This window comes from Enoplosus armatus, chromosome 3 (genome assembly GCF_043641665.1).
Source record: "Enoplosus armatus isolate fEnoArm2 chromosome 3, fEnoArm2.hap1, whole genome shotgun sequence".
Taxonomy (NCBI): domain Eukaryota; kingdom Metazoa; phylum Chordata; class Actinopteri; order Centrarchiformes; family Enoplosidae; genus Enoplosus; species Enoplosus armatus.
The window spans coordinates 7,812,706-7,840,027 of record NC_092182.1 but is presented as its reverse complement, the minus strand read 5'-3'; the positions used below and the strand labels follow the sequence as shown (position 1 = coordinate 7,840,027).

Here is a 27,322-nt window from a genome sequence, read left to right as displayed (position 1 = left end):
TAACAAATCAGTTGCCTCCAATGACAAAAAGACGACGGCGTCACTCCTCTTTGCCAAGGCCAATCCGCGCCTGTCTCCATGGCAAACTATACCCCCCAGCAAAAACAAAACAAAAAAAACCGAAGAGGACTCGGGCTTTTCCGGTCAGAGTCGGAAACAGAGCCGAGAACCCCGACTGTTAAGCGCGACAGACACATCAATCGGGTCCTGGCTTGCGGTTTGAGATTGTTTACATCCAGTAAAACAAGTAATAAAGAAAGAAAGTAGCCTGCTGCTGAAATGGACGCCGCTGATCAGGTGAGTACATCAACGAATTACAATCATTTACACTCACAAGATGTGTGTGTGTGTGTTTGTGTGATTATCTGCCAAATTGGCCAGTGTGTCGTTAATTGGTGATAGAAATGATCGTGCTCTCATCCTCCCTCTGTGTCCTCTTGCAGCTCGCATCCGTGGGGACGTTTCAAGTGCTAAAATTACCTCTGGGATTTATCCGTGTTTTGGAGTGGGTGAGTTTGAACTTTGATGCTTTTTTTGGTATGCAATAAATTAATTACGCGGGGTAAATACATCAGTGATTTATGTAAGGATTGGTGTGATGTTATTTCTACACGGACGAAACATCTGGGTTTGATCTCTCTGGTGCAACTTCAACTTTATCACATCTGTTGGCTTTTTTTGCTGTTGTTTTGTGTTTTTTTTTTTTTTTGGTGCCTGACTGGTGTGTGTTTGTGCTTCTTCCACACGGCGAAGGGACTTTGCCCACAATCATCTCGGCTATGATCCGTTTCACCGTGACTAAATGGCTCAAGTTTATGTAAGGATTTATAGCTCCGTGAGAACTACATGCCAGGGGAAACCGCTGGGTAGCTTTTCAATTATGCGTATTTTGGATGCGCTGTGCCAACCCTGCGCGTTTTGCGCCAGTCCACAAAAAATGCCCCATTTTACTCCAAGTAAAATGATATAACAGGAATCAACAATAAGAACGGGGTGTTCTAGCTCTGACTGAATCAAAGCTTGACTACCTCTCTCTCTGTCTGGGTGCCGTTTGTAGCCTCTCGTGTTTATTGTACAGTGCAGAGAAGCCTAAAGGCAGAGAGAGATAAGTAATTTTCTTTGATGTGAGTTTAGAGAAATTACTGTTGCCATAAGGGTATTCAGCTTGTGCACAGATAGGATGTACGTGTGTGTGAGCTTGTCTTTCCCACTTTTTATAAATGCCATCAAATGTGCAGAGGATCCTGAAGCAGCAGAGCACTCGCTGCTCCATCAAAATCAAATAAAAACATTTGTCTTGACATGCAAAGGGAGTGAACCTCGCTCACAACTCACTTTCATCAGACACGTGACATTTTACGAGGCAGATGTCTATCAGTGAGGTGAGCTCCCCAGTGCAGCCCTTTCGGCTGTTTGTGTATGTGTGACCAGATCCACTGTGATATTTGTGGGCCAGAGCCAAAGAACAAGCAGATGATCCAAAGCACCATCTGTATGATTAAGATAACACTCTGTAATAGCTCCCTCTGTGTGTCTTACTGTTGCTCTACTTGTGTGTGTGTGTGTGTGTGTGTGTGTGTGTGAGGTGGAAGGCAGCATGTTGTGTGAGCATGATTGCACACTTTCCTGTAACATCCGGTGACGTATTGATCCAAGGATCACCTGGTCGGGTTCACTCGGACACACACACACACACACACACACACACACACACAAACCTGAGGAGGACAAGCTACTGCCACACCTTCATGACACTATAATAAAAATGACCTTTTCCTTGCTGTGCCTTTTTTTCTCTCCCTACAATTAAAAAAAAGGGAAACGTTTCGAACTTCTCTGCTGGCCTGTGGGCGTATAAAAATGCAAACAATTCAAATTATGACCCAGGTATTCTGATTTATTCTGCAGCACCGACAGTGGTGTAGTTGTGGTTCGGCTGTTTCTCTGACTGATCACATGATCTCACTTTTTTTCTGCCTCCAAGTCCAAATGATGTAACTGTACTATTTACTCTCATTTGGCTCCTTGATTAGCCTCTGAATCCCCCGACAAGAACGTAACAGGAAAATACATCATCAATGCAGGATGTGGTGGTTGTTTTGGTGGCAGTTTGCAAGTCGCAAATGACTTTGTCCTGCCAATCTCAACAGTTGGAATAGTCCGTACGTGTAAATTAAACATTTTTGTTTTCTCAGCTAGCCCGTGCGAAACAAATCTGGCCCTTCCAGTGTAAACAGTGTCAGTGACTTCCTTTTTAAATAGGGTCTGTAAAACCAAAAAAAGTCAGCCACTGCATTGTCTGTTCTTATGACAACCATGCTTCATTATCAAAAGCCCTGCAGTAGATTTCTTCCCACATTATGACACCAGTGGAAACACGCGTCTGTCAGTTTGGTTTGTTCACATGCCCCCAGGCTTTAAAGGCTGTGGTTTAGGCAGCGATTGACATTTTACTTGGCTAAGGATAATGAACCCATTACTGTATGGCTGATTGGTCAAGTGGACAAACAGAGGGTTGTGTAACGTTTATGTTAACGTTAGTGAAAATAGTTGCAGCAGACTAGTAGGTTTCTTGCATCTTCACTCAGTACTGGGTCTGCACGAGGATAAGGCAAATTCATAATCAGCCATGTCTGCAGGAGATTCTAGAGGATGGTTTTTGTGGCTCGGCCTGTGTGTGTGTGTGTGTGTGTGTGTGTGTGTGTGTGTGTGTGTGTGTGTGTGCATGCATGCAGGCTCTTGGCCTGTTTGGCACACTGTCAGTGGCTGGCATATTCTGCTCCAAACAGCTGTAAGGTCCCCTCCTCTCCACCATGGACCAACTCATGCAGAAGCTGTCCTTTGAGATGTGCCCAAACTCTTCACTGCATGCACACACACTTACACATGTGTGTCGTCATGCGTGTGTGTGTGTGTGTGTGTGTGTGTGTGAAAGAGAGACAGAGAGATGGAAGGAGAAAGAGAGCAAAATTGTACAGTTGATTGAGCACATGATGCAAATGATATACATGCTTTTTTTATGCGCTGGTGCTTCGTCATGGCCGTTGTATCATCTCACACAGGGCAATTTTAAGTACTGTATCAACCCAGTGGCTTCCTGTACCACAACAAGACGCAGGCCGAGGAACCACAAAGAATGAGTCCATCATGAGTCACATTTATGAGTAACAGTCCTCCTCTCATCCAAAACCCAGGACTGACCCGCTGTCCTGTAATGTCATCTTCAGTACTTTACTGTACGCCAGTGTAGTTTGCCGCAGGGTGGGCAGAGCACAGTGTATGTTTGTCTGTGTACAAGATAAACCTGCATGTGTCCCCTCGCACAAACACACACCATTGAGGCACCAAAAAAAAAAAAAAAGCCAACAGATGTGGTTTGTCAATTACTGCTTGGGCTATTTAATTAAATCTAAAATAAATATATGGAAAATCTAGAAAATGTCCAGGAAGCGTCTCCGAAGTGATCGTTTGCTAAGTTTCGCCCCCTTAGTTACTGTTGCTATGCCTGTCAAGTTTTGTTTTCTTACACAGCACATATGCAGTTTACCAGCAGATTTGCCACTTGATGTTCTCAGTAACTTGTGAAGTAATTTGTCAGACAGAGGTTAGAAAAAGACGGGACAGGCTTCTTGTTTCTAGCGTATGATTGTGGGTTTTGTATCCAAGTGTAAGCTAATGCTAATGAAGTAGAAGAAGAGGTTGAAAGCTGCTGTCTCCAGCTGACTTTAATGTTTCGAGCTGATTTGTTTCCAAACGAAACGCCTGTAAAAGGCTTTTAAACATGCACATGATGGCCACACACATACATGATGTTCTGCTAAAACATACATGTCACAGGCCAAAAGCCAGCATCCTCACCAGCTGATGATCCATAGAAGACATGGAAACATGGGGCAGCATTTTTTTGTGTATTGCAGGGTAGAGCTAGAAAAATGTATTGCTAGAAAAATGTATTGCTTAGATTATTGATTAATTGTTTTTTATCAAGTAAAATGCCAAACGTATGCTAGTTCCAGCTTCTCAGAAGTGAGGATTTGCTGCTTTTCTCAGTTTTGTATCATTGTGAAATGAATATCTTCTGATTTAGAACGGTGTTCCAACAAAACCAGCAATTTTAAGACATCACGTTTGGCCCTCACCATTGTCTGACATTTTATGAATGAAAAGTTTAATGATTGTCCTCTTTACAAAGTTGTACACATCCTCCAGCTGTGTTTCCTGGTATTTTTTTTTTTGTAAATGTAGCCTGAAAATAAAGAAGGAAGGTCAAACTGGTAAACAAGAAAACTACATATGTAGTTGGGCAAAAATGAAATGTTTTATATCATATGGACTTTGATTATACAGCATTTCAGACCTAAAAGGGGGGCGAGTCCCCACAATGTGACTGTGTAAACAGATGTATGTCCCCACAACAAGAATGATACACACACAAACACACACACGCCCACCAAAGGAAAACAAGTGAAAGGAGGGAGATTCAGGGAGATTGGCGACAGCTGCTGACAGATATCACAAGAGACTTGCCATGTCAAAGATCTGTCTTTCAGCACTGAAATCACTCAAATCCTTTTGACAAGCGGACACGTGGCCGGGGAAAAAAATTACACCTCTTTTAAATGCTTCAAGAGATGACGTTAAGCTTGTAGTATCCATTTAAACAAACATCTCAGTGTCATGCCAGTGTCTATATGGGTGAGGCAGGTGAAGTGGAACAAATTTTGCAACAATAAAATTACAAATTGCTCTACAGCTGCTGATATCTGTCTGTCAGTATAATCTCTGATGTTCTCTAATGTCTCATATCATTAAAAGTTTTATGTCTGATGGTCCCTCTTCACCCAGCTCTGAAAAAACTCACTGTAAAATGTGATGCTTTTTTTTGGTTCATATGTGTTGATATTTAGAAGAAGATGAAGATATTCCAACCTGAATTACTTGCATGGTTGACTGTTTAAGTTGCTTTGATACGCTCAAGAGAACATGAGGGTTTTTTACTCTGCACTCAGTCCTGGTCCCTGGGTCCAGGGGCTAACTACACCCCACTGTAAAGCGGAGGATCCTTGACTTTTCAGGGGCTATCCCGAACAACATCAAACAAATCCAGGCTCATGGTGCATGTGTGCATGTTTAAGACAGTGGTTGGTACTGTAGTTGTTATTGTACTGGCCTCTCAATAACGAACCAATAAACACACTGTGATCTAAAATACTGACATGGGCACATGCAGATGCTTCTGGCACTTAAATTAAGGATTTGGTTAGAAAGAAAACAATAACTTCTGTAATGATTTTAGTGAATCCCTGAGTTATCGTTTAGCACCAGCAAAAACAAATGGTCACATATGACTAACAACTAGTCACTAGTCACGAGGTATGTGTAACTGTATCTGAGTAACCTTCCAGTAATGATATGATCTCATAATAAGCCAGGGATGTGGGTTAGGGTAGCTGGTGAGCTTTCCTGGCCTTTCCTGGCACATCAGGTCAGAGCTGGACCTCTGTCTCCCTCTCACCCCTGAGATGACGGTCCGCCATCTGTGACTCAGGCAGGGAAAGGTTAGCCTGTCCTCTCCTGTAGGTGGACATGTCCACTGAAACAAGACATCCCACATACACAATACATGGAGGAGCACAGGTGTGGAGACAGTACGTACACGGACAACAGCATAAAGAAATGAAAATGTCACAAAGACACAATGTATTTATATTACTATGAACCAACAGTATTATAATTAACTGTGATTGAACCAAAGCTAGTGTTCAAAACATTTTCTAAGCTGAAAAAATATAATAAAAGGACAACAAAAAACAAACCAATCTAAACTGTCTTGTCTTGTTGAATTAAAATTTGTTTAAAATGTTATTATTTTATATTTTGTTTATGCACTCTAAAGAGAATAAATTACAGACCCAATTTTGATTAACACACTAAGTTAAATATTAATTTATATTGTTAAACCATAACAATAAAAAATTATATGCACCATCTATTTTGAAACTTTTTTCTACCTCAGTGACCTCCAACAGAAAAGGGTTCTCCTGAGTCCCCCAACTCTTCTGCCTCCACACTCCTGCCCTACCCGGTCCCTAACCACCTGATCCAACTCCAAATAGTGATCAGCTGACAGCTCTGTTCATCTGTTCGCCTGAGTGTCCAAAACATAGAGCTGCACATCTGATGATAAAACTACAAAGTCAGCCATCAGTGTATTGTGGTAATACAGGTACACTTTACATGGTGATGTGGACAAACACTACCATATTAACTCCAAAGCCCTACCACACACTCTCACTAATTTGGCCCCCAATCCAGACCTGGTCCTTAACCTGAACCTCTAATATTCCCTTTTAGAAGTGAGACCCAGGAACTGACATTCGGGGGATTTTTTCCATCTTTAGATTCTTGTGAGGACATTTCCTCGTATATATAAATCCGGCACCATGTACAAACACATACACACACAGTGGGGTGGTATTGGATGCCCCCAGCTTAATAAGTGCAGTGACGCAGGGCACTGGGGCCGGGTTCTAGCTATGGAAGTTCCATGGAAACCCCATGGGGAGAAGAGGAGCACCGAGAAGGGACACTGTTACCAAAATAAATGGAGATGTTCTGCCTGCTTGTGGTCAGTCAAGCTTACAGAGGGAGAGAGCAGAGAGATAGTGGGAAAGATGAATCTGGGCTATATGCAGGGCACAAAGCGCTCCCCGTGCAGGAAGGGATTAGCCGCCGCTAAATGAGCTACTGATTTTGTTCTGTGGTACTGCTGCTGAAGCAAAGATCAGACAGCTTTCACATGAAGGCTTGTCGTCGACGCTTCAGTGAAGTAGTTCTCACTAATGTAGCAGCCAAGATCAACATCATCGGCGCATAACCACATTTTGTCTGATGAGTCCACATTTGTCTTAAGTGTGAAAGTAAGGATGTAACAGTGAATTGACAAGGTGTCCTCTACTCTTAAGCAGAAAGTCAGGTGTCATAAGTGTTCAATGAAAAGTCTAAAAGGAAACTTCTCGTGGGAGTTACATTTTTTCCATTTCTCATCACCAGTATTTCATTCGGGGTGACCTCCCTCATCACTCTTGTGTCAAAGTTCAATTAAAATGTGCGTCTGCCTGCTCGCCCCACTGTGTTCCCATTTCTGATCAGCGTTCGGCGTTTTGTTTTGTACTTAACTAGCTGGCGTAAAATTGCTCATGTTTGCACACTGCCGGTTCGCAGCAGTTAGAGCAAATGAAACTGTGTTTGTGTGTGCGTGTGTGTGTGTGTGTGTGTGTGTGTCTGTGTGTCTTTGCAGACTGTGGCGAATGCTTCTGCCTGAGTGGAAAGAGCGAGATATTTTTACTCTACGTTCACACACATACACATTGCATGCTCACATCTAAGTCCTGAAACACTCAGATAAACACACACATGCACAGAGAGGGTACACACTCTGAGGCACACATGCACACACAGACATGGACGTATAAATGAATGGAAATGCTATATGAATACACATGACAAATGCAAATATGTACATGCACGTCAAGGTTGGTTCCTGGGCATATTAGAAGGACGGCACAAGTGTATTATTACACACAGGCTACGGCATCCACAGTTGGCAGCTAGTTTGATTAGCTAATCCAGGGGGCTCATTTCTGTGTACTTTCAGTCCATTCATGTAAAATTGAAGTTCATTTGCTTTAGGAGGTTTACACTGCTTTCCCCCAATATATGTTGTTTCTGTTTCTGTCTCTAGAAGAGAGCTGCCGAGTGCAAAGTCAGCATGAGCTCGGGTCAGAACAGCTCCTATTATGAGATTCGCTATGATGGCAATGTGGCACTCACTGCAGCTGTATCCCAGAAAAGAAATTAGAGGTACTTCTCAAATATCCCACAACAAAATGATTGCCAATTTCCCTGTTGCACATGCCTGAGAGAAAGGTCTTAATTGAAATTTCAGGTCGCAACTTAATGAGGTCTTACATTAACTTTTCTGGAAGTTTTTTGTCTGCTCCCTATTCAAACCTCACACTCCACACTGTAGTTTGTAGAGTAGTTTGGTTTTAAATTATAGTGGAAGGATAAGCTATTTGAAAGAGATGTGCCTCTCTTTCTCCATCTCTGTCTCACTCATCTCTTTCTTTCTTTCTGTCTTCATAAAGAGTGTCCTAGATTTTTTCCAGTCAGGCAGGGAAGGAGAGGGGCTGAACATCTGAGGCATTTTTCTCCTCCTGAGGCAGCCACTTGACACCTCAACGATTCCTATTGACTTGAATAGAGCAGGTGGACGGCATGTGTGTGTGTGTGTGTGTGTGTGTGTGTGTGTGTGTGTGTGTGTGTGTGTTGCATCTGTGAGGAGGTTTGCGAAAATGTCAAGTGCAGCTCATCAGTGAATGTACCTTTTAGCTCGTCTGCCACTTAACGTGATCCTCACCTCCCCACTTGGTGCTGCCTCCGTCGCTTCCTCTGCCACTCTTATCACGTCCTCTTGTTGGAGCAGTTCCTCCGTTCTTTCTTGTCATCCCTCTTATTTTATTCATTTCACAGTCAAATGTTCCTCGTTTTAGCAAGCCACCACTCCTTAAATACTCTGTATTTTTGCCCGTTTCACTTTCCCAATTGTTTCCCTGCCGGTTCGCCTTTTTACTGCACCCTGTTTGTTTTCCTTTTTCCCAATGGAGGCTGGGTGCATTGGACAGTAGGTCTGATTGCTGGTGGTTAAGCCTGAAGCCTGTGGATCAGTTTCATAATCCTCAGCCAGCCTCCGCTCTTCCTTGCACTCTTTATCCACATCCTCTCGCCTAAATCTGCAGATAATATCACAAGTGGTATGTTTTATCTTTTATGAAAGTGCAAATATACCTTTACTTTGGTTTGAGAGCAAATGATGGTCTTCACATTAGTGCTGTGCTCTTCAACGCCATGTAGGTCAGTGGAGAAGAGGGCAAACAGGGAGATGTTTCAGAGCTTTGTTTGCACTGCAGACGGTTTTCATTCCTGTACCCTGGCTTCTCTTTCTTCCTCTCTTTCTTCCTCTCTTTCCCTCTCTCTCTCTCTCTCTCTCTCTCTCTCTCTCTGTCCCTCTCTATCTCTTGTTCCCTGAGGAGCCCAGCTGGGAGAGGCAGATAAACACACGGGGGCGCGGGGCTTAGCACCCACCCTCCTTCCACAATGCCACGCTCTCCTGTTCAAAGGCCCCAGCCAGAAATGAGAGGGGCTAAACCCGAGCTGAAAATCACAGGGAGAGGAGGCAGCTGCAGGAGATAGAGTATATGGACATACAGAGAGAGCGAGAGAGAGATGTTTATCTGGGGTTGTTTGTGATAATTAGGAGGGAGCATTTATTCTCTCACTCTTTTGGTCACTTTTCTTCTACCATTTGTTTGCTCCAATAAGCACATGCCGCAGTCTGCATGTACAGCATTTATCAGTTTGTTTAGCTGCATATGATTAAGCTGCATATGTGAATTTGTTGAGCGTGTGTTTGTTTGTGGCCTATCTTGCCTCAAAACCAACCAAAGCTAAAGGGAGCGAATCACTTAAAAACACTTCAGTAGAGGGATTCCCTGCAGAGGTTCCAGCTGTGGGCCGTGACAGCCAGGTGAACAGCATTCAGCCTCCACCTGAGGCCTGAAGCTGCAGGAGACAAGTGGAAATGTGAGGCCTCGGTTTATTGTGCAACGCCTGGCTTTGATCTGGGCCGCAGTAACCCAGCCAAACCTAGCTCAGCCCTTTGAGACCCAGATTAGCCTCCCAAAGCATCACCTAGTGTTGTGTTATTGTGCCCTTCTGAGCAGGTTGAAAACAGACAGTTCAAAATGTTCAACAGGAGCCACCTAGCATTAATGTGGAGACAAGCACCAGAGAAAAGACAAAAGATACCAGTCTCTTTTCATATCTGTTGAAACCTCTTTGGTTGTGTGCATGTGGGTCTGTGTATACTGTATGTCGCTGCTACTTTATCTGTGACAATGCTGCGATGTAACAATCAAACTGTCAGTTCTCTCAAACAAATCATTACAAAAATCTTATTTTGGTTCACTGTGCTGAAGTAATCTCAGTCTAAACTGTGAGCACAAGGTGGTAAGAAGCTCTGTCCTGGAGTAAGACTTAATTGCAGAATCAATGTGGTCAGGGCATCTGGCTCGCCTTAACTCACCAAAACTGATATGTTTGGTTTGAAGCACTCTGAGGTATTCATCAGAAACAACAAGCAGTCAATGCACATCCAGGTGCTTTACATGGAGAGGTAGATCCTGAACTTAATGCCGGCATTCAGCCACAAGGTGGCATGAACCACCTGATGATGTGATAGTGTGCACTCAGGCCTCATGAGATGAGTTGTATGGCTAACACATTTCTAACTTCTGATATCATGCTCATGCCGCCATCAGCATGCCACAGAGGAGGACTTGATGAAGCTGTGGTTTCTCTGTGACATTATACCCTTGCTACCAGAAATAGGCACACATATATTTTTCCATTGCGGTTATTCGAAGCCTGGAGCCTGAGGGAGTGAGCGTGTAATTCTTGTGTGGCTGATATAAAACTTTTATTAGCGTGGAATTAAAACCTATGTGCTGTTTAAGTGGGGGCCACGTTTTCACGGCAATGTGGGGATTACACTGACTAATTGGTCTGAATATTCCTGTGATGTTATCTCTTTAAGCTAGAAACTGCTTAAAAATCATGCCAGACAGACATACTGTATATTTAAGAAAAACTGGATGCTGATATTATTTATATAGCACTATACCAGTGATACAAAGTGTATGTTTGAATCAACCACAGTCAGTAATAAAATAACAGAGTTAACAGCAGGGCAAGAGAGATAACAAAAAGGAAAGAAATTAAAGAAAAACAAAGTGAGACCAAGCTAAAAGAAAATAATAAAAATGCTAAAATTTAAAGGATCAGGTAATGTAAACTGCAATGTGATACAGGTGGTAGCACCTTCTGAGAATCAACACCCCAGTCTGTCAACAATGTCAGTAACCAAACTGCAGGCAGCACCTCTGTGAGACATACAGCTGGGTGTCGTCTGCATAGCGGTGGAACTGTACTGTAGTTCCAATAATAACCCAGAGAATGTAACACTGATAACGTGCTCTGTGGGGACTGTTAGTTGTGTGTGTTCATTCAGTTTAGCTCAGCGTATTCTCTGTACACAGCAAGCTAATAAGTGCCTAGAAATATTGCATCCTTATATTTGTGGCACATATTGTAGTGAACGGTGTGCTGTTTTGTGCATATTTACACATCGTGAATGCAAACTCAAGCATGCGCACACTTCATCTCCATGCACTTCAGGAACATGCTCCCAGATGTCGCCAGAGTGAGTGCGCGGGGTGCAATGATCTGATAATGCTGATGCTTATTAAATAGCGCCCTCAAGAGGCAGAGGGGCATTCAAACTAAAGAGATGTCTCCTCTCCAGCTGCTGGCAAGTTGCACGTCCAGCTGCCTGTAATATGGGAGAGGGGAGGCTCATGCTCACCAGGCGTCAGGTCTGATTATGGTGATCATGGCTGTGAGAACTCTTGAGGCTATGGAAGAGAGCACATATTAAGGGCAGAGGGTGTGTGTGTGTGTGTGTGTGTGTGTTAGGAGGTTGGATGTGTGTGTCTGTGATTATGTGTTTGCTGCATGTTAATGTTGATTATAAAACACAGGTGTTTACTGACTACCTGTTAGGAGAACAACTTTGCCCGGTTAATGTTTTAAATCAAGTATTTCCTCAGACTGTGTCCTGCTTTACAGCAACAGAACTACAAACATGGCCCCGTTGTTCTCTTCTTTGTTGCTCGAGCTGTGCACTACGTCCACAAAGTCCCTAAATTCACTTCAGTTAGCTTGTAATGTTTGCATGCATCAGTATAAAGCAATAACATATATCTAATCGCACCATAGGGCAAGCGTGTAGCAGCTAGCATGGAATTGAGCCACTTAATTCATTGCATTTTCATTAAACTAATATATTCCAACTGATGTTGCATAATAATTACATTCGCGCACATTTGCAGCCCTCTAGCCAGCATTCACAATGCATTTACACATTTCTTCTCTGGTGCACTAATGAAACAGTCTGCGCTTGTAACCAGCTGCCTCTGACTTTTAACAAAACACACATTAAGATGGAGAAAGAACACAGACAAAAGACATGAAACCACAGAACACTTTGTGTCATCACTTTCAGGGCAAAGTGGTGAGAGGAGAGCTAATTGTCTCTCTCATGTTTGTCAAATCAGGCAGGCAAAGCAAAACCTCCATAATCATGTCTCTTTGGGCCACAGTGTTGTCGGAGTGGGCAGCAGAGGCAACAACCTAATCTCATCACTGCATGTGTGTGAAGTGAGAAAATGCCCATATACTTGTACTAACTCACTTAATAAAATGCACAGTGAAGAGTGCACTGTTATGACACAGTAACATATATGGGTTACAGGGGATTTTTTATTCTATTTGAAATATAGATATGAGGAGTACATTTACCATTTCGGCGCCAGATGTATGAAAGAGAATAATCACCAAGTTTCAAAACAGCAGTCCATGTGTTACCAGGAGTGGTTTCCGTTGAAGAGTGACAGTAAAGTTTTTTATGAACGAACATTAGCATCACAAACTGTTCCTACAGCTTGTCTTACCCACTGCTTTGCACTCTGACTCATTACATAAAGAGCAAATTGTTGGCTTTGTACACATAAAAGCACTTTGAACATTTGATCTGCTGCTGTTTGTACAATGTGTCCATAATTAATCTACTTACCACTTCCTGTTGTACAATCAAGCATCTTGGCCATGTTTTACTATCAGCTGAGAGGGTGATTAATCATTCATTCAAGTGACAGAATTAGCATTAGTACAGAATTAGCAGGAGGGGAATACTGACAAAGAGATAATACAAATAAACAGCAATGTGTAGTCCAGTATCTCCTTCAGAAATGGCATCTAATGATTGTTATCCTACTGTATGTGGAAACAGTTGCTTCATTAGTCTGCTGTCAGTGATATGTTCTGTAAAATAGTTTGATTTGACTTTGATATTATTATGATTACTTTTAAGGTCCAGAGAAAATGTGATCATCTCTTCAAGTATGATGCACTGTTAAAGATTAAACTACCAAACTGTTTGCAAAGCAGTTCAAATGAGCTTTGCCTCAACCAGATACAACATTAAACAAAAAAATAAAACTTTTCCAAATCTCTCTGTGGCGGGTAGTATGTAAAGCTTGTAAACTGAGCATGAAGTACAAGCTTAAGTGACTGAAGTGAAAAATAGAAGTGGCTTATGCAGCAAACCATAGTCCTACATTTTATTCATTTACATCCAGTGTTACTGTATGCTTCAGCTCCAACAAACGTGTTGAATGCATTTCAATGCTCATATACATTTTAAAGTGTTTAGAGTGCACTCTTCTTCTTCACTGTCTTTGCTGGCGCATTTCAGCATATCTTGGCCTGTACCGCTACGTGTTGGTAGTGTGAAACCATTGGCAGGAGTGTGTATCGCGAGATAAACACAAGGGGGACCACTCATAGAAAAACAGCTCCATAGCGCAACTAGAGGTAAAAAAAACAATAAAATAAAATAAAAACTCCACAGGGAACCTTTAATTCAATAACAGGTATATTCCTACCTCATAACAGTCACAGAAGTGGTGCACAGCAGAGTGGTAGAGGAATGAAGACATTCATTCATAGATGGGTCATGGTAGACATTCATACTCTCTCTCTCACACACACACACACACACACACACACACACACACACACACACACACACACACACACACGGTGCTACCCTCAGGCAGCATCTCCCAACTTCTGTTTCAGTATCAGAATGCTTCTGGGAGCCCTATAGCATAACAAAGCTGGATTAGATCTTCCTGTCTTCAATGTGTATGGTTATATTTGCTCCGGTAAGTTCAAATGTTCTCTTTTTTAGTATGGACAAACACTGTGATTAGTTTTTCTATGTGACTGAAATTATACAGTATATTCATTAGGTTTAAGAATGGATTCTGTCTTTGTTCAATTGCTATCACCTCCACCACATTGCAGTTTTATCTGTCAGATTGCATTTTACATTATACATTTTATTATTTCATCTGGTAAAATCCTCTGTCCTTAGACTCTTTCTTCTTGCTGTCTGTGCTGGAAGTGTTCAGAGCTCAGATTCTTCTTCTTCTTTGTCTTTGTGTTTATAGTCCAAGGAGAATAATATCTTGTAATGTGAGGACAATTTTAAATAAGGTGACTGCTTAAGGAAGATTGTTTTTTTGTGTGGTGGTGAAGTCATCATCAGGTGCCAATGGAGGGAGCACAAACAGTCATGTCTTCCTCCAGACTTGGAGACTCTGTCTGTCCTAATTCGAGCTCAGCCCACACACTCACTGCAGCTATTGTAGTCCATGTGCTGATGTGGCCAAAATGCTATCAGTTGGTGTTAAATTGGCTTCACGGCAGAGAAATTGTTGAGATGTCCGTAAGCAAAATTTTCAAATGGTGAGACTGCTGATACAAAGTATTCGCCCTAACTTGGACTTGTTAATAGAAATTCATTCCAGTCACAGTTTTAATGTTTCCTGTGGCTCAGTTCAGAGGTGCAAAACTCAGAACTACTACACAAAACTACATTCTTAAAGTCATAGTATTTTTCAATTAATGTATTGTTAATGCTGCACTCATCAATTTTCTCATATTAAGAATGGGTCAAATGATTATGTGTAATGTGAGAGATGTTGCAAATCATTGTTTTGTTTTTTCGGCCCACAACTTTACCGTCTTGGTTCACTCCCACCGCTCTCATCAGCGTTGTTTCCAGCAGCCATTTAGCAGCTAAACAGACAGATATTTCCCTCAGGAGTTGGTGGAGACTAAAACAGAGCTGAAACCAGAGTGAATATTGTCAGATGGCCAGAAACATGACTGAATGCATATGTTGCTCTGGTCTGCTGGGTGTGTAGATAGTGTTACTTGCGAACTTTATTTGTTGGCAAGTGATAATACATCCATGTTGTGTTTTTAATGTGTTCTGCTGCCCCGAGTGGCCAATAAAATCAGTCATTACTGCTTTTGTATATTGATCTGTGTGATGGAAAAAACAAACCAGTACATTTACCATGGATTGAGACACCCACTATAATCCAACGTTTATTGACTCATAAGGTCAAACCTGTCCTGGTTGACAATGTCAATAAAGTCTGTTCAAAATGAAGCCAGCACAATGGTCAATGGTGACCAATTTCACACCATGTTTGTATGAATATAGTAGTAATATCACATCATCTGGCACATTATCCATGTTTAGCACAAAGCACCTTCAAAAACCTTCCACAACAAGTCCACCATCTTTGTTGCAGTCAGACATCATTTCATTTACCTGTCACTAGTGCAGAGGGTGATCACTGGTGTAAAGTTACAGATTTAAGCTTTAGATGGGACTTAAAGTCACAAAACAGCATGCAAAATAAAAACAGCAGTGTCAGAGCTAGTACAGTATATCATACAAAAGGTTTACCGTGCCCTCAGAAACATTGAATTTGTTGTTCCTTTTTTTTTTGGCACATTTGATGGGTATTAAATCACACAGGTAGACAAAATTTTCACCAGACACGAGGATTTGATTGTTGCATGTGGAATTTGTTCTGTGAGATATCACAACACCGAACACAATGTGCAAGGCAACATCAAAAGCAGTAATGTTCATCAAGATGCAACACAGAAAAGGCATTACAACATCATTTACATTTATTTTACATTATTTTGTTTCTGCGTGTGACATACTGTATATTGGAGAAATCCATCAACACTGTAGAACACGTGACCATTTCTATAGCAGTACAATACTGTAGGGCATCCAGAAAAAGACTCTTTTTCTTTAACTAAAAACGCTGTTGCTGTTCCTGAAAGAGCTTTCAATCAGGCTTTAATGTAGTAGAGAAGTGATACTGACCTGTTGTTGCAATATAATGTGATATAATTAAGAATACAGAATACAGTCAAACTGGGTGTCTAGTAAGAACCAGTGTAATAAAAACAGTGATAGATTAACATTGTTGTGTATTGTGTGCCGTCTCATCTGGCATTGTCCCCTGACTCATGGTCAAAAAAACAAAAAGAAAATCTCATTCATTAGTTTGTAGGTCTCATCTTGCTGATCGACCGGCTCAATATCTGCTTCACAGGCAAGACGGTAAATCTCCAGGCCAAGAGCTGGCTCAGTTCTCAGGCCTCTCACAATGTGTTTCGTTGGAGCCGAAGGTTCTGCTCTCACAGCGGCCCACTAAACTGTGGGTTTGATAAGTTGTATTGCCACAGTTCACATCAGCTGTAGGGCCCTTTTCATAATAGGCATCTGATTTTTGTGATTCTCTTTGTGCAGCTCTTTGCCATTTTTGCTTTTGCGACATGTGGGGGCTACTCTGGGCAGCTGCGGGTTAGTGTGGACTGCATGGAGAAGGCCAGCAGCAACCTCAGCATTGGCATCGACTTTGCATATCCTTTCAGGTGAGTGGGCTTCATTCATTGTCTCAATGTTGGATGGCAGAAGTGAGGTGCATGATGATGATGCCAGCCAAACTGGGACTTGAATGAATGCTCTCAATGATTTCTGTCAATGTTGAGTGTTTTTTCATCCACTAGAGCTTTTCTAAACGCAAACACATCAGTGCACTCTGGACAGAATAGGCAATGTTTTACACCTCATTACAACTGAAATGATTAAAGTATCATTGGGATCTCTCTGGCTCTGAACTAATTGTTTTATGTGACTTTGACAACAAATATTTATGGGCAATGCAATGTTAATTGGAAGTCTGCATAAAGATGTAAAAATTATGCTTTAGCTAACATGGTAAATGTGGTTACTTTCAGATTGGCAACATAATGTAGCCTGATATCCAGAGGTCTCTGTGACATGTTTTGCAATATCTTACGCTTCAATTTCCCCCCTCCAGTGGTCCATAATGGTCGTCAGGAGGAGAATAAAAAAAATATAAAAATAATATTGTACCAACTGACATTAGTTGTTAGAGGTGTTAGGTCAGCGTTTGTTTAATTTCATGAGATATTTTTTACTTTCAAGTCAGGCAAAAGTTAAAGACTCTGATGAGAATGAATCATTGTGTCATCAGTTACTAGGACCTCCTTGGTTAAAACATTTCCTGTCTATAGACACCATTTTGAGTAGTGAGTAGGATTTGACCCCTGTATCTCCTTCTGTGTGTGTCAGGTTGCACCAGGTGTTCTTTGAAGCGCCGGTGTGTGAGGGCATAAGGAGGGAGCGCGTGTTCCTCATTGGAGACTATTCATCCTCTGCAGAGTTCTTTGTCACCATTGCAGTCTTTGCCTTCCTGTATTCCCTCATGGCCACCATTGTCTACATCTTCTTTCAGAACAAGTACCGTGAAAACAACCGAGGACCGCTCATTGTGAGTACAGCGGATTCTGACCATGGACATTTTTTTTGTTTTTAGGAGGAAGTTATTCATCAGACAATGGCATCGTACACTTAAATTCTCAATTAACTCTATTCTTCTAGTCCTATCATTTGACCACTACTTTCACAAAGTAGTGACAAAGTAATGTTGTGTTTTTCTTGAGCTTAATTTGTCCACCCTCTTTGTCTCTTCTCTCTTACATGCCGTCAGGACTTTGTAGTGACAGTGGTATTCTCCTTCCTGTGGCTGGTCAGTTCCTCTGCTTGGGCCAAGGCTCTGTCTGATGTGAAATTGGCCACTGATCCAGATGAGGTGCAGCTCCTCATCTCTGCCTGCAAAATCCAGACCAACAAGTGTGGTTCTGTGCATGGACCACGCTGGTCTGGACTCAACACCTCAGTGGTAGGTTCACAGGATGTGTGTCACACTGGGAATTAATACATGAATAAGCCAGAAAAAAAGATTTTCTTCAGAAAATGTACATGTGTTTGCTGTTGAACATTTGTAGTTGAAGTGTTAGTCGAAATACAAATACTTGAAATAGCAGTTATAATGGAGGTTTTAAGTGTAAGCACTGAATGAAGTCGAAGTATCAGTTGAAGTACTGAAAGGAGTTGAAGATTCAGCTTCAGTGATAAATTGAGCAGGATGTTTCAGGTGATGTAGAAATCCTGCAAGAAATTTGTGCGAGTTCAAGTGTATGAACTAAAAGAAGATGAAGTTGAAGTATCAGTATCATGAAAGCAGTTGGAGTTTTGTATGAACACTGGAAATTGTGCGGAAGAGGTTTTTTTGTTGTTGTTCAAAGATGAAAGACCTAGGACCTAAAAGGTTTTGAAGTGTTTTTGAGCAGTGAAATTAGTTGAAATGTCAGTTGAACAGAATGAGATGAATGAAGTAAAAATGGCATTTGAAGAGTAAGCAGTGAAAGCAGTTGAACTGTCAGTTAATGTGTAACTACTGACAGCAGCTGAATTGTCAGGTGAAGTTGAGGGAGTATGTAGAGGATGAAGAGGAATTGAAAAGGTGCAAAACATTTTTTGTGAAAAAAAAAGGGTGAAAATTTCAAGAATTATGAATGACATGAGATGACATTTTTGAAGAGGTAAACCATTCCTAAAGAAGCTGAACATTTTGAAGTTTGAACGAAGGTTTTACATGAAAGTCTGTTGAAGTAGATGAAGAATGAAATCTAAATACCCTTTGTCTTGTTCTCTCTCTCCTCAGGTTTTTGGGTTTCTCAACTTTGTTTTATGGGCTGGGAACATCTGGTTTGTCTTTAAGGAGACCGGTTGGCACAAGGGTGCATCAAGGTTTGCAGGCGGGGCCTCAGAGAAACAGGCCGGTACCTTTACCCAGCAGCCCTACAACCAGGGCAGCTTTGACCAGTCAGGGAACTACAACACTCAGGGAAACCTTGGCCAGCCGTCTGAGTACAGCCAGGTGGGGGGACCAACTTCCTACTCCAATCAAATGTAGCCGTGCCTTTCCGTGCACTTCTACATTTTAAACCAGGGCAATCAGGGGGTGATAGGAGAGGAGGGAAGTTAAGGATTAACTCTCATCCTCTGCTCAGTTTGTCATCAATTTGTTTGTGCAAAAAACAAAAAAGATGGTCATAAAAAAGGCATCAAAGGTGTGAAAGTACACCCATTGTAGATACAAGTATTGTTGGGTATTGTACAAAATTACTAGATATAGTCTTTTACTCCTTCTCTGTCAGAGGTGTTTTTGCTGAATGTTGTATTTCTCGTAGTTTTAAACACATAAGTGACAGTTTCTCTCTCTATGTTTAGTAATTGACATTCACTGTTACCACTGGATGTCTTTTTCAAACTGGTTTGCACTGTCGTGGAAGGAAAAAGTGCTCTATGTTTGTATAATTCTCAAGTTTCTAAAAAGGTGACGACGAAGTGCATGATGTCGTATGTGTACTAATATGCTCTCTGTGAAACTTAAAGAAACATGCATTTTATCATTGAAAGTTTACAAAATTCACACTGCCCTGACTCATTACTGGAAGTTTATTTAGCACAGTATGATTACATGTACATTCTTGTTTAATCTAACAGGAACTATATTTTGATAATGGGTATTTCTAATTCAGATACGGATTCAGAATATCATTTAAAGACATTTTTGTGTTACATTTGTTAGTACAAATACATTCCAACTTATGTCTGACAATGATCATGTCAGAAAGTCTAAAAATGTAAAGCAATAAATATACTGCAAAATACACTACACAGGGTTGGCGCAAGAACAAAGCACAGTATGCGAACATTGCAGCATGTTGTTTCTGTCTCCATGGTTTTCACTTCTTAGTTTCATCTGCACAGACGATATAACACTGTCATCTTATTTGAATGGTGTAAAGAGGGAGATTGTCTCCCTCACTGTTTACAAGTGGTCGCTCCTGCTACAAATTACTTTGACTGTTTTGACTGTCTATGCTATCCTCAGACTACTGGGAAATTATGAACATAAGTTATACCTCTCTAAAGCATGTTCAGAGTATCCATCAACATTGCTAAAGCCCAGCAAAAAAGCACATCAGTACCACAGTGATAATAGATGATTAGTGAATAGTGGTCTCATCTGTACATAACAAGTTATTGAGCATTTGTTGACTTTAAAACAAGATTCAGGTATGTACAACTCAAAAAAAATCTGTGCAATTGATGTATAGTGATATTGAAAGGGTAATGCTCAGTTGCTGTTTGTTTACATTAATATGACTTGTGCAAACCCTGTTTCCTGACCTCCTAAGCATGTGGCTTGCATCAGTGTAATAAGGCAGATTGAACACCCATGTATGTATACTAGTCTGACATCCATGACAAATGTGTACAGGGTCCACATGCAATTAGTTCATGAGTGTGGATGTTTTACAGGCATTCATGCTAATAAAGATGCACACATTTGCCCATAAATAACATCTGTTCTCTGTGTGTCTTTGCGTGAAAATGTACCTGTAGCTGTGAGAAAGAAGTCGATTTCTCTTGCATTCGATTGTACACCTGATGTTTTGTAATCACTTTGCCCTGAAAGGATTGGACCTTTGACCTGGTTTCCACAGAAACAGGGATAATCTGTGAGGGATGCTTCTTGGTCCATGAGAGTCTGTCAGGTACATTTAGAAGCCCACAATAACAGGATGTGTCACTTGCTCTTTCTGAAACAGTGATGTGCAGCATTTTCCAGACAAGACAAGCCTTTATTTACACAACCTCATCAGTGTCCAACTCATGCATGCAGTGAAGAGGCTTTATTGTTGCATGTCCTTTCCCTAAAGCCATGGAATGAAAAGTATAATTGTCTCAGTTCTGTCAGATCAGCTTGTCAGTTTAACAAAGGTCAAATGCGCTGAGATTCCAGAGGAAAATTACCCACTGGTGAATCACTTAGTGGTTGTGGGAAAGAACAACATGCATGTGACAATAATCTGGCAATTCCTCCTGAGACTTATTTGTGTGGGAACTGAGCAACTTCCAAATCTATCGAATAATTATGTATGGCATAATGTGCTTGGCAGTCTCATTTCTCCAGTAGACACCAGTACCAGGAGCAGTGTCACCACCACACGTAATAAAACAGCTGTCCAACAAGAGCTGAAACTAAACTGAACTAAACTGTACACTGACAAACATACTGTATCCAGAGACATAAGCCCAAAGATCTAAACATATGAAAGTCATTATTATTTTCATTAGTGGTAGTAGCAATAGTAACAGTGGTATACTGTACAAAGTAACATCCTAGACAAAACAAACAGAATGACTGTAATGAGGCCATCTTGTGGCTGCAGTGCATCTACACCGTCACTGATCATTTCCAGCAGTCTGTAGTGGCTGCTCCTTTTAACCGAGAGGGGGAAGAAGGAGACTCCTTTTACATTTGGAAGTTTGCAAGGATGATTAAGGTATTGAATGGGGTATTATTACAAGGTGGGAACTTCAGCACTTCAGCAACATCTATGATGCTAGAGATGACTGTGGATATTTTCATCTAAAAAGGTGACACTTTTCAAAGGGTTGTTAGTGGAAATGTGACCTCTTCTTTTTTTTTTTTTGCAATTTAATAAAAACTAGATTAACGAAAGACAGTGTGACCAAATTACCTTTTAATAATAATTTATCAATGTAAAGCATTCTTTTTAATATTAACTTGAGCTTGTGTTAGACTAAACGTGATGTTAATGATATGAGAAATAAAAGTTAGAGCTAAAGGTATGTAGCTGCAGTGACTCCATTCACTACCTGAGTGTAGACGACTGAGTACTTGTTGTCACTGTTCACTCATTTATATTCTGTGGAGCACAGGTCACGTGGCCTCTCTGCCATTATCACTTGTGTCTGGCTGAAATACCTGTTGGAGATGTTGCCACTCCTCTGGGGAATTAAAATACATGTCTGTAGTTTCTTATTATTTATACCAAATAAGTCAAATAACCACTATGCTATTTACAATAACAAAAGGCCAAAGGGATACCACAATTTTCTGGCACTGGAGAAACTTTGTCATCCCTGTTTCTTTTGCTGATGCCTGGTTGCTGTAATGTAGTCTTGCAGCATTACATTTCTGATGGGGTATGAAAGGACTCAATAGTCTCAAACGAGCCCAGGCTGCTGGATTGGACCTCCTCCTGGATGTGCACAGCCGTCCTAGCCAGACAAAACACAACACACACAAGACAGCCATCAGTGTGTGACACAAACTGTAAAAACTCCAGAGAACATGTAGGACAGTCTCCAGCTGCAGCAAACTTTTCTCTGACTTGTGTATCTTTGAAGACTGAAAAATGCTGGAAAATCCCACATTCTCTACAAATGCACTGGGTAAAAAAGAAAAATTATCTTTTTTTGTAACACACACCTAAACTGCTGTCAACAAGTCATCCATGTGATAAGTCAAACAATGACTTGGACCTCTAATTTGAAAATGCTCCTTGTCGGTTTTGCAGTCACTCGTTAACGTGGCTACGTGCTCTGAAACGAACAAGTCTTTCCTCGTATCCAACTAACAAGTTCCAGTATTTCCGTCAGCACCTGAATTAATCACAACACGGTGTGCAGCCTCCTGAGTGACCAGCAGGAGGCGACAGCAGTCTGTCCGAGCGCTCCCAGCAAGGAAGTCACGTCCCGGGATGAGTTCGCCTGTCAGAGCAACACCGAGCAGACGTGGCCTCTCTACACGTTGAGAGAGTACCAGGGAGAAATCCACGCAGGAGATAGGTCACCTGCGAACACGGGTGCTCTGGCCTCAAGTCAGATTGCATAGACCAGGTGTGTGGATGAAACACTTTAACCCAGTGATAAAAACTAGATCCATAATTATTTGTTTTGCGTTTTATAAGATGAGGGACTGCAGCTAACACAATGAGGCTGCAGCACCCTTCAGTTTCTGTCATATTGTTTTCAAATTTTGGCTCACTGCAAAATCAGCCTATTTCTCATGAGGATGCTTCATAGATAAATGTAGCGTGGTGCAGATGATGTGACATATATGACCTTTAAAAGTACAAAACAATGTTTTGATTTGACTTAATGTAAGTTTTTGAATCTCCAGTCTCGCCCCTTTATGCACTCTCATGTCACTCAGCAGCTCAGCGGGTGGGCCCTCGTTGCCGTGATAAGGAGGTTTCTCCTGACTGCTGCCATGAGGAGGAGGCCCCAGATGTGAGCCCGTATCAGCCGAGCACCATGCGTATGAAAGAGGAGCATGGCCGGAGGGCTGATGAGCAAGGACCCACCACAGCGTCTTCTCGGGTTGTGAAAGGAGAGGATCACGAGGAGCCGCCCTCACACCTTTACAGGATATTAACCGTTGAGCAGACAGCAGATATCAAAGCTGAGCCTGATGGTGATGAGTTTATAATGTCTCCTTCAACCAGGGAGGCAGAGATCCCCTGTGGAGTAAACCCAGAGTCTTCTGGACTTCAGCGAGAGACCCTGATAGGTGAAGACAGGGAAAGAGCACATCGAGCAGAGGCTAGCAAAATCACAGCTAAAATATATGTTTTTGTTATTATATCCGTTTGTGTGCTGGAGTGTGGTGAAATGCGAAGAATGGTGCATTTGTGGTGGTCCCATCTGCACTTTTGACAATGCAAAACCAGCATCCCATTAAATCCTGTTTTCATGAGATAATATATATTTCTATCCATGTTGGTCAGTTGATGATGTTTTCACTGCACGCCATCAACAACATGGTGAAACAATGTCCCAAATGCAACAATGGATGTTCATCTTTGCTGTAGTTGGAATATGTTGATTGGTAACAGATGTTTTTCCTTCAGAGGGAATAGACATTAAATAAGATGTAAGAACAATAACAAGTAACAAAAGGTTGAAGAGGTCATAGATGTATGCATGTTTGTCCTTTTGCAATATAAACTCATGAAGATATAAATGACAAGATAAAATTGAGCATATTTTCACACCTTTGTCCCTGTAGATCTGCTTGAGATCGCTCATCATGAGCAGGATGGGCCTGATGAGCAGCAGTACACTGAACAAGACTGGAGTCCCTGTCAGGACCACAAGGACCTCGATTCCCCTCAGATCAAAGTGGAAAGGTTTACATCACCTAGTCCGCAGGAAGAGACTGGCCTCGACAACGAACTCCCTCTTCAGTCAGAGAGGAATGTTTATGATGAGCAGACTCCAACCAACAAAACATTTGACACGGCCGAGGAAAAAAGAAGAGATGCTGAAGCAGAATGCTGCCAACAGTCCGGACTGACCAGAGTTTCTCGGCCCCCCCCCCCCCCCCCCCCCCCTAAATCAAAGTGAGTATGGTGTGAATGGAGAATGGATTAAGGCACTCACACCGACAGAAACGAGGCAAATGAAAAGGCCGATCTCGGACTTTTGCTGCGAAGAAAGAGACAGTTTTGGAGTGGAGGAGGACGTGAATGATCTCACCAGGGAGAGAAGACACACTTGTCCCATCCGTGCTAAACGTTTTAAAGAGTCAAGCCACTTGAAGGATCACGTGAGAATCCACACAGGAGAGAAGCCGTACCAGTGCAAGGAGTGTGGCATTAACTTCAGACAGAGTGGAGCTTTGACTTTGCACATGAGAATCCACACGGGGAGAGACCGTACGAGTGCACCGACTGCAGTCGGCGCTTCAATCGAAAACGCGACATGGAAGCTCACAGGGTGACACACACCGGGGAGAGACCCCATCTGTGTATGGTGTGTGGGAAAAGCTTCAAAAGGAAGAGCAACTTAAACACACATCTAAAGATCCACACAGAGGACAAAATGGATTACACTCAACCGTTATGATTGTTTAAATACTTTTCGGATCGTCCAGATAGCAACCCTCTGGAAAACAGGGATCATCAGAGACTATATTAGTGTGTTGTATAATACAGTATATAATACATATAATACATACTCAACTTTTTCAATTTCAAAAATGTACCTTTATATTTTTACATGTTTGTTGTCAGATTATATGTTAAAGCACCTTCAGACCATACCAAATACCAAATACATTGTATGAGACAATGTAAACATTAGTTTTGCAATTAAATTTTCTCACTTGGTCTAGACATGCAAGTTATGGAAGCTAGGCTCTACTCATTAAATTGTGTTTTGGGTGTCCTGACTTAACATTTTTAATCTGTTTCCAGTGAGGATGATGACTCTGTGGCCCTTTATTCACATACTCACATAGCCCCAAACGCCAGCACAACATCTGTTTACATACAAAATGGCACTGCTGTTACCATGGTTACCCCATGCCCTCTTAAAGGGAGTGAGTCAACATTTTGCTGTGAACAGCATGAGGAGAGAATAACACAGGAGTCCCAAACAACTCGTGCTGAACACACACTACAAACAGGTTCCACCCAGTAAGGCAAAAAGCCAGCTCCCACACTGTTCTGTACAGCTTGATGCTGCTCTTCATGATGTTGGTAAATATAATAAAGCAAAGGTTGGTGGTTCACACCCTCGTTGTCTTGACATAGCTACAATGTGTGTCTCTGACGCATGTTTGTCCTCCTGCAGCAGTGCACTGCTCTGTCTTTAGTTCATCAGATAGACTCCTCCAATGGACCGTTTGACCTCTGAACTTCTGGGAATAAGTGCTCCACAGCATCTGGATCAAAATCCAAAAACGTTTAAAGATTTACTAATATTTGCAACTGCAGACTTGATGGCTAGAAAGTGAGACGCTCATTACTTTTTGTTAATGACTTTATTAACAGCCCAACTATTAATGATCAGCCAGAGAGATGTTTTACAACCGGACAACCCAAAAGTTGCTGTAATTATTGGTTTATAACAAATATATACAGCATTAGTAAATTAGATAACATTATTCATTAGTTAACATACAGTAACATATGTTTTTCTCTTTTTTTAAGGAACAGTTACAGTACGTTTGGCTGTCTATTTTACATAAAAATGAGTGTAAGTTGAACTTACAGTACAGTGTATTGACCATTTACAGCATGGGCTGTGGGGAGGCTTGTTCACAAAACCTCTAAACATCGGTCACACGAGGCACTGGTTTATTCACACTTTACCTAAACACAAATGAAAGACAAGGAAACGAAATCTAAATAAGGTTTTGATATCTCACACCCTGTTTTCCTGGTTGCATCGCTGCTGTGCTGGCAGTATTTTTATCATCATCATGTGTCTCACCTGCCTACATTACTGTCAAACACAGACATGGCCAACTGCCACGCCTGCAGACCTGCATGATCTTTCAGATGGTGTCGAGTAACAGGGGAATAAGTGAGAGACACGGAAACGAAACCTAATTTAACTTTCAAGTTCTTCTAACCTGACATTCCCGAGTTTCGGTGTGCAGGACACAGACACTGGATGCGGAGGCGCTGTCGGGGGTGACTCTGCCGAGAGGGAGTGGTAGGTCATTTTAAAAATGCATAAATCCTACATAATTCCTCTACAAATCCCTCAATTATTTCATTGAATCAGAAAACAAAAACGTCACATTTTGTTTTCATTCCTCATTTGAAGAACAAACTAAAGCTCTTTCATTACAGTAATACATATCTATTCAAAGGCCCAACTATTAACCTATTTTATTGACATATCATTTGCAGGTGTATATACAGAGTTAAAGAGATTGACCTATAATGCTGAGATCTCTTGCTGTGTTTCACCATTTCGCCAAGCACACTGGATTTCACTTTTTCTCCCTCTCTCGCCATACACTCTTTCGTGAATCAGGCATTGTGACACGGTGTCCTCTCGAACTGAAGATGAAGAGAAAGAAAGAAGGAGAGGAGTGGCACGGAAAGATAAGCTACCAGAACTATGAGGCAGAGATAACAGACCCTGCAGATGTGGAGAAAATGATTAGAGAAGGAACAGTATTCTTGAATGTCACTAACAAAAGCCAAGTATTGAAGCAGGATAAGTTTTATTTGTTTTTCCGTGATCAGCACTTCTATCCTTCGTTGTCATCATCATGTCCTCTCTCTCCAGCTCAGGATGAAATGGCCGGGGCCGGGTCGGGGATCAGTGAAGACCTCATCAGTCTGGAGATCGCCTCTCCTGATGTTCCAGACCTGACGCTCATCGACCTGCCCGGCATCGCCAGGGTGGCTGTAAAGGGACAGCCAGAGAAATAAAAACTGACCACTGTTCATCCAAAAGCTTCTTCAGACAATATCACAATCATTAGCTGTCTTTATCTTATTAATATTCCTAAATCCGCATCAATAAGAGTTGATTCAAAAGAGTTGGAGGGCCTTTCTTGAGTTTTGAGTTTAACATCAGAAAACATTAAATAGTCAGAACTTCATGAACAAATCTTGTGGTATTAGAGGAAATGGTGTTTACTCATCATTCGACCTCATAAAAGAACTATAATTAAGAAGACAATATTTGAAACAGGGTTGT

The 27,322-nt window shown here is 41.6% G+C and overlaps 1 protein-coding gene across 1 annotated transcript; it reads left to right on the top strand.

Annotated features, from left to right (window-relative positions):
- Positions 1 to 279: 279 nt before the first annotated feature.
- On the top strand, positions 280 to 18,908 carry synpra (synaptoporin a). The gene is made up of 6 exons (XM_070902563.1): positions 280 to 297; positions 444 to 509; positions 16,373 to 16,497; positions 17,222 to 17,420; positions 17,640 to 17,831; positions 18,657 to 18,908. The coding sequence occupies exons 1-6, from the start codon at positions 280 to 282 to the stop codon at positions 18,906 to 18,908; spliced, it is 852 nt and encodes a 283-aa protein (XP_070758664.1).
- The last annotated feature ends 8,414 nt before the right edge of the window (positions 18,909 to 27,322 follow it).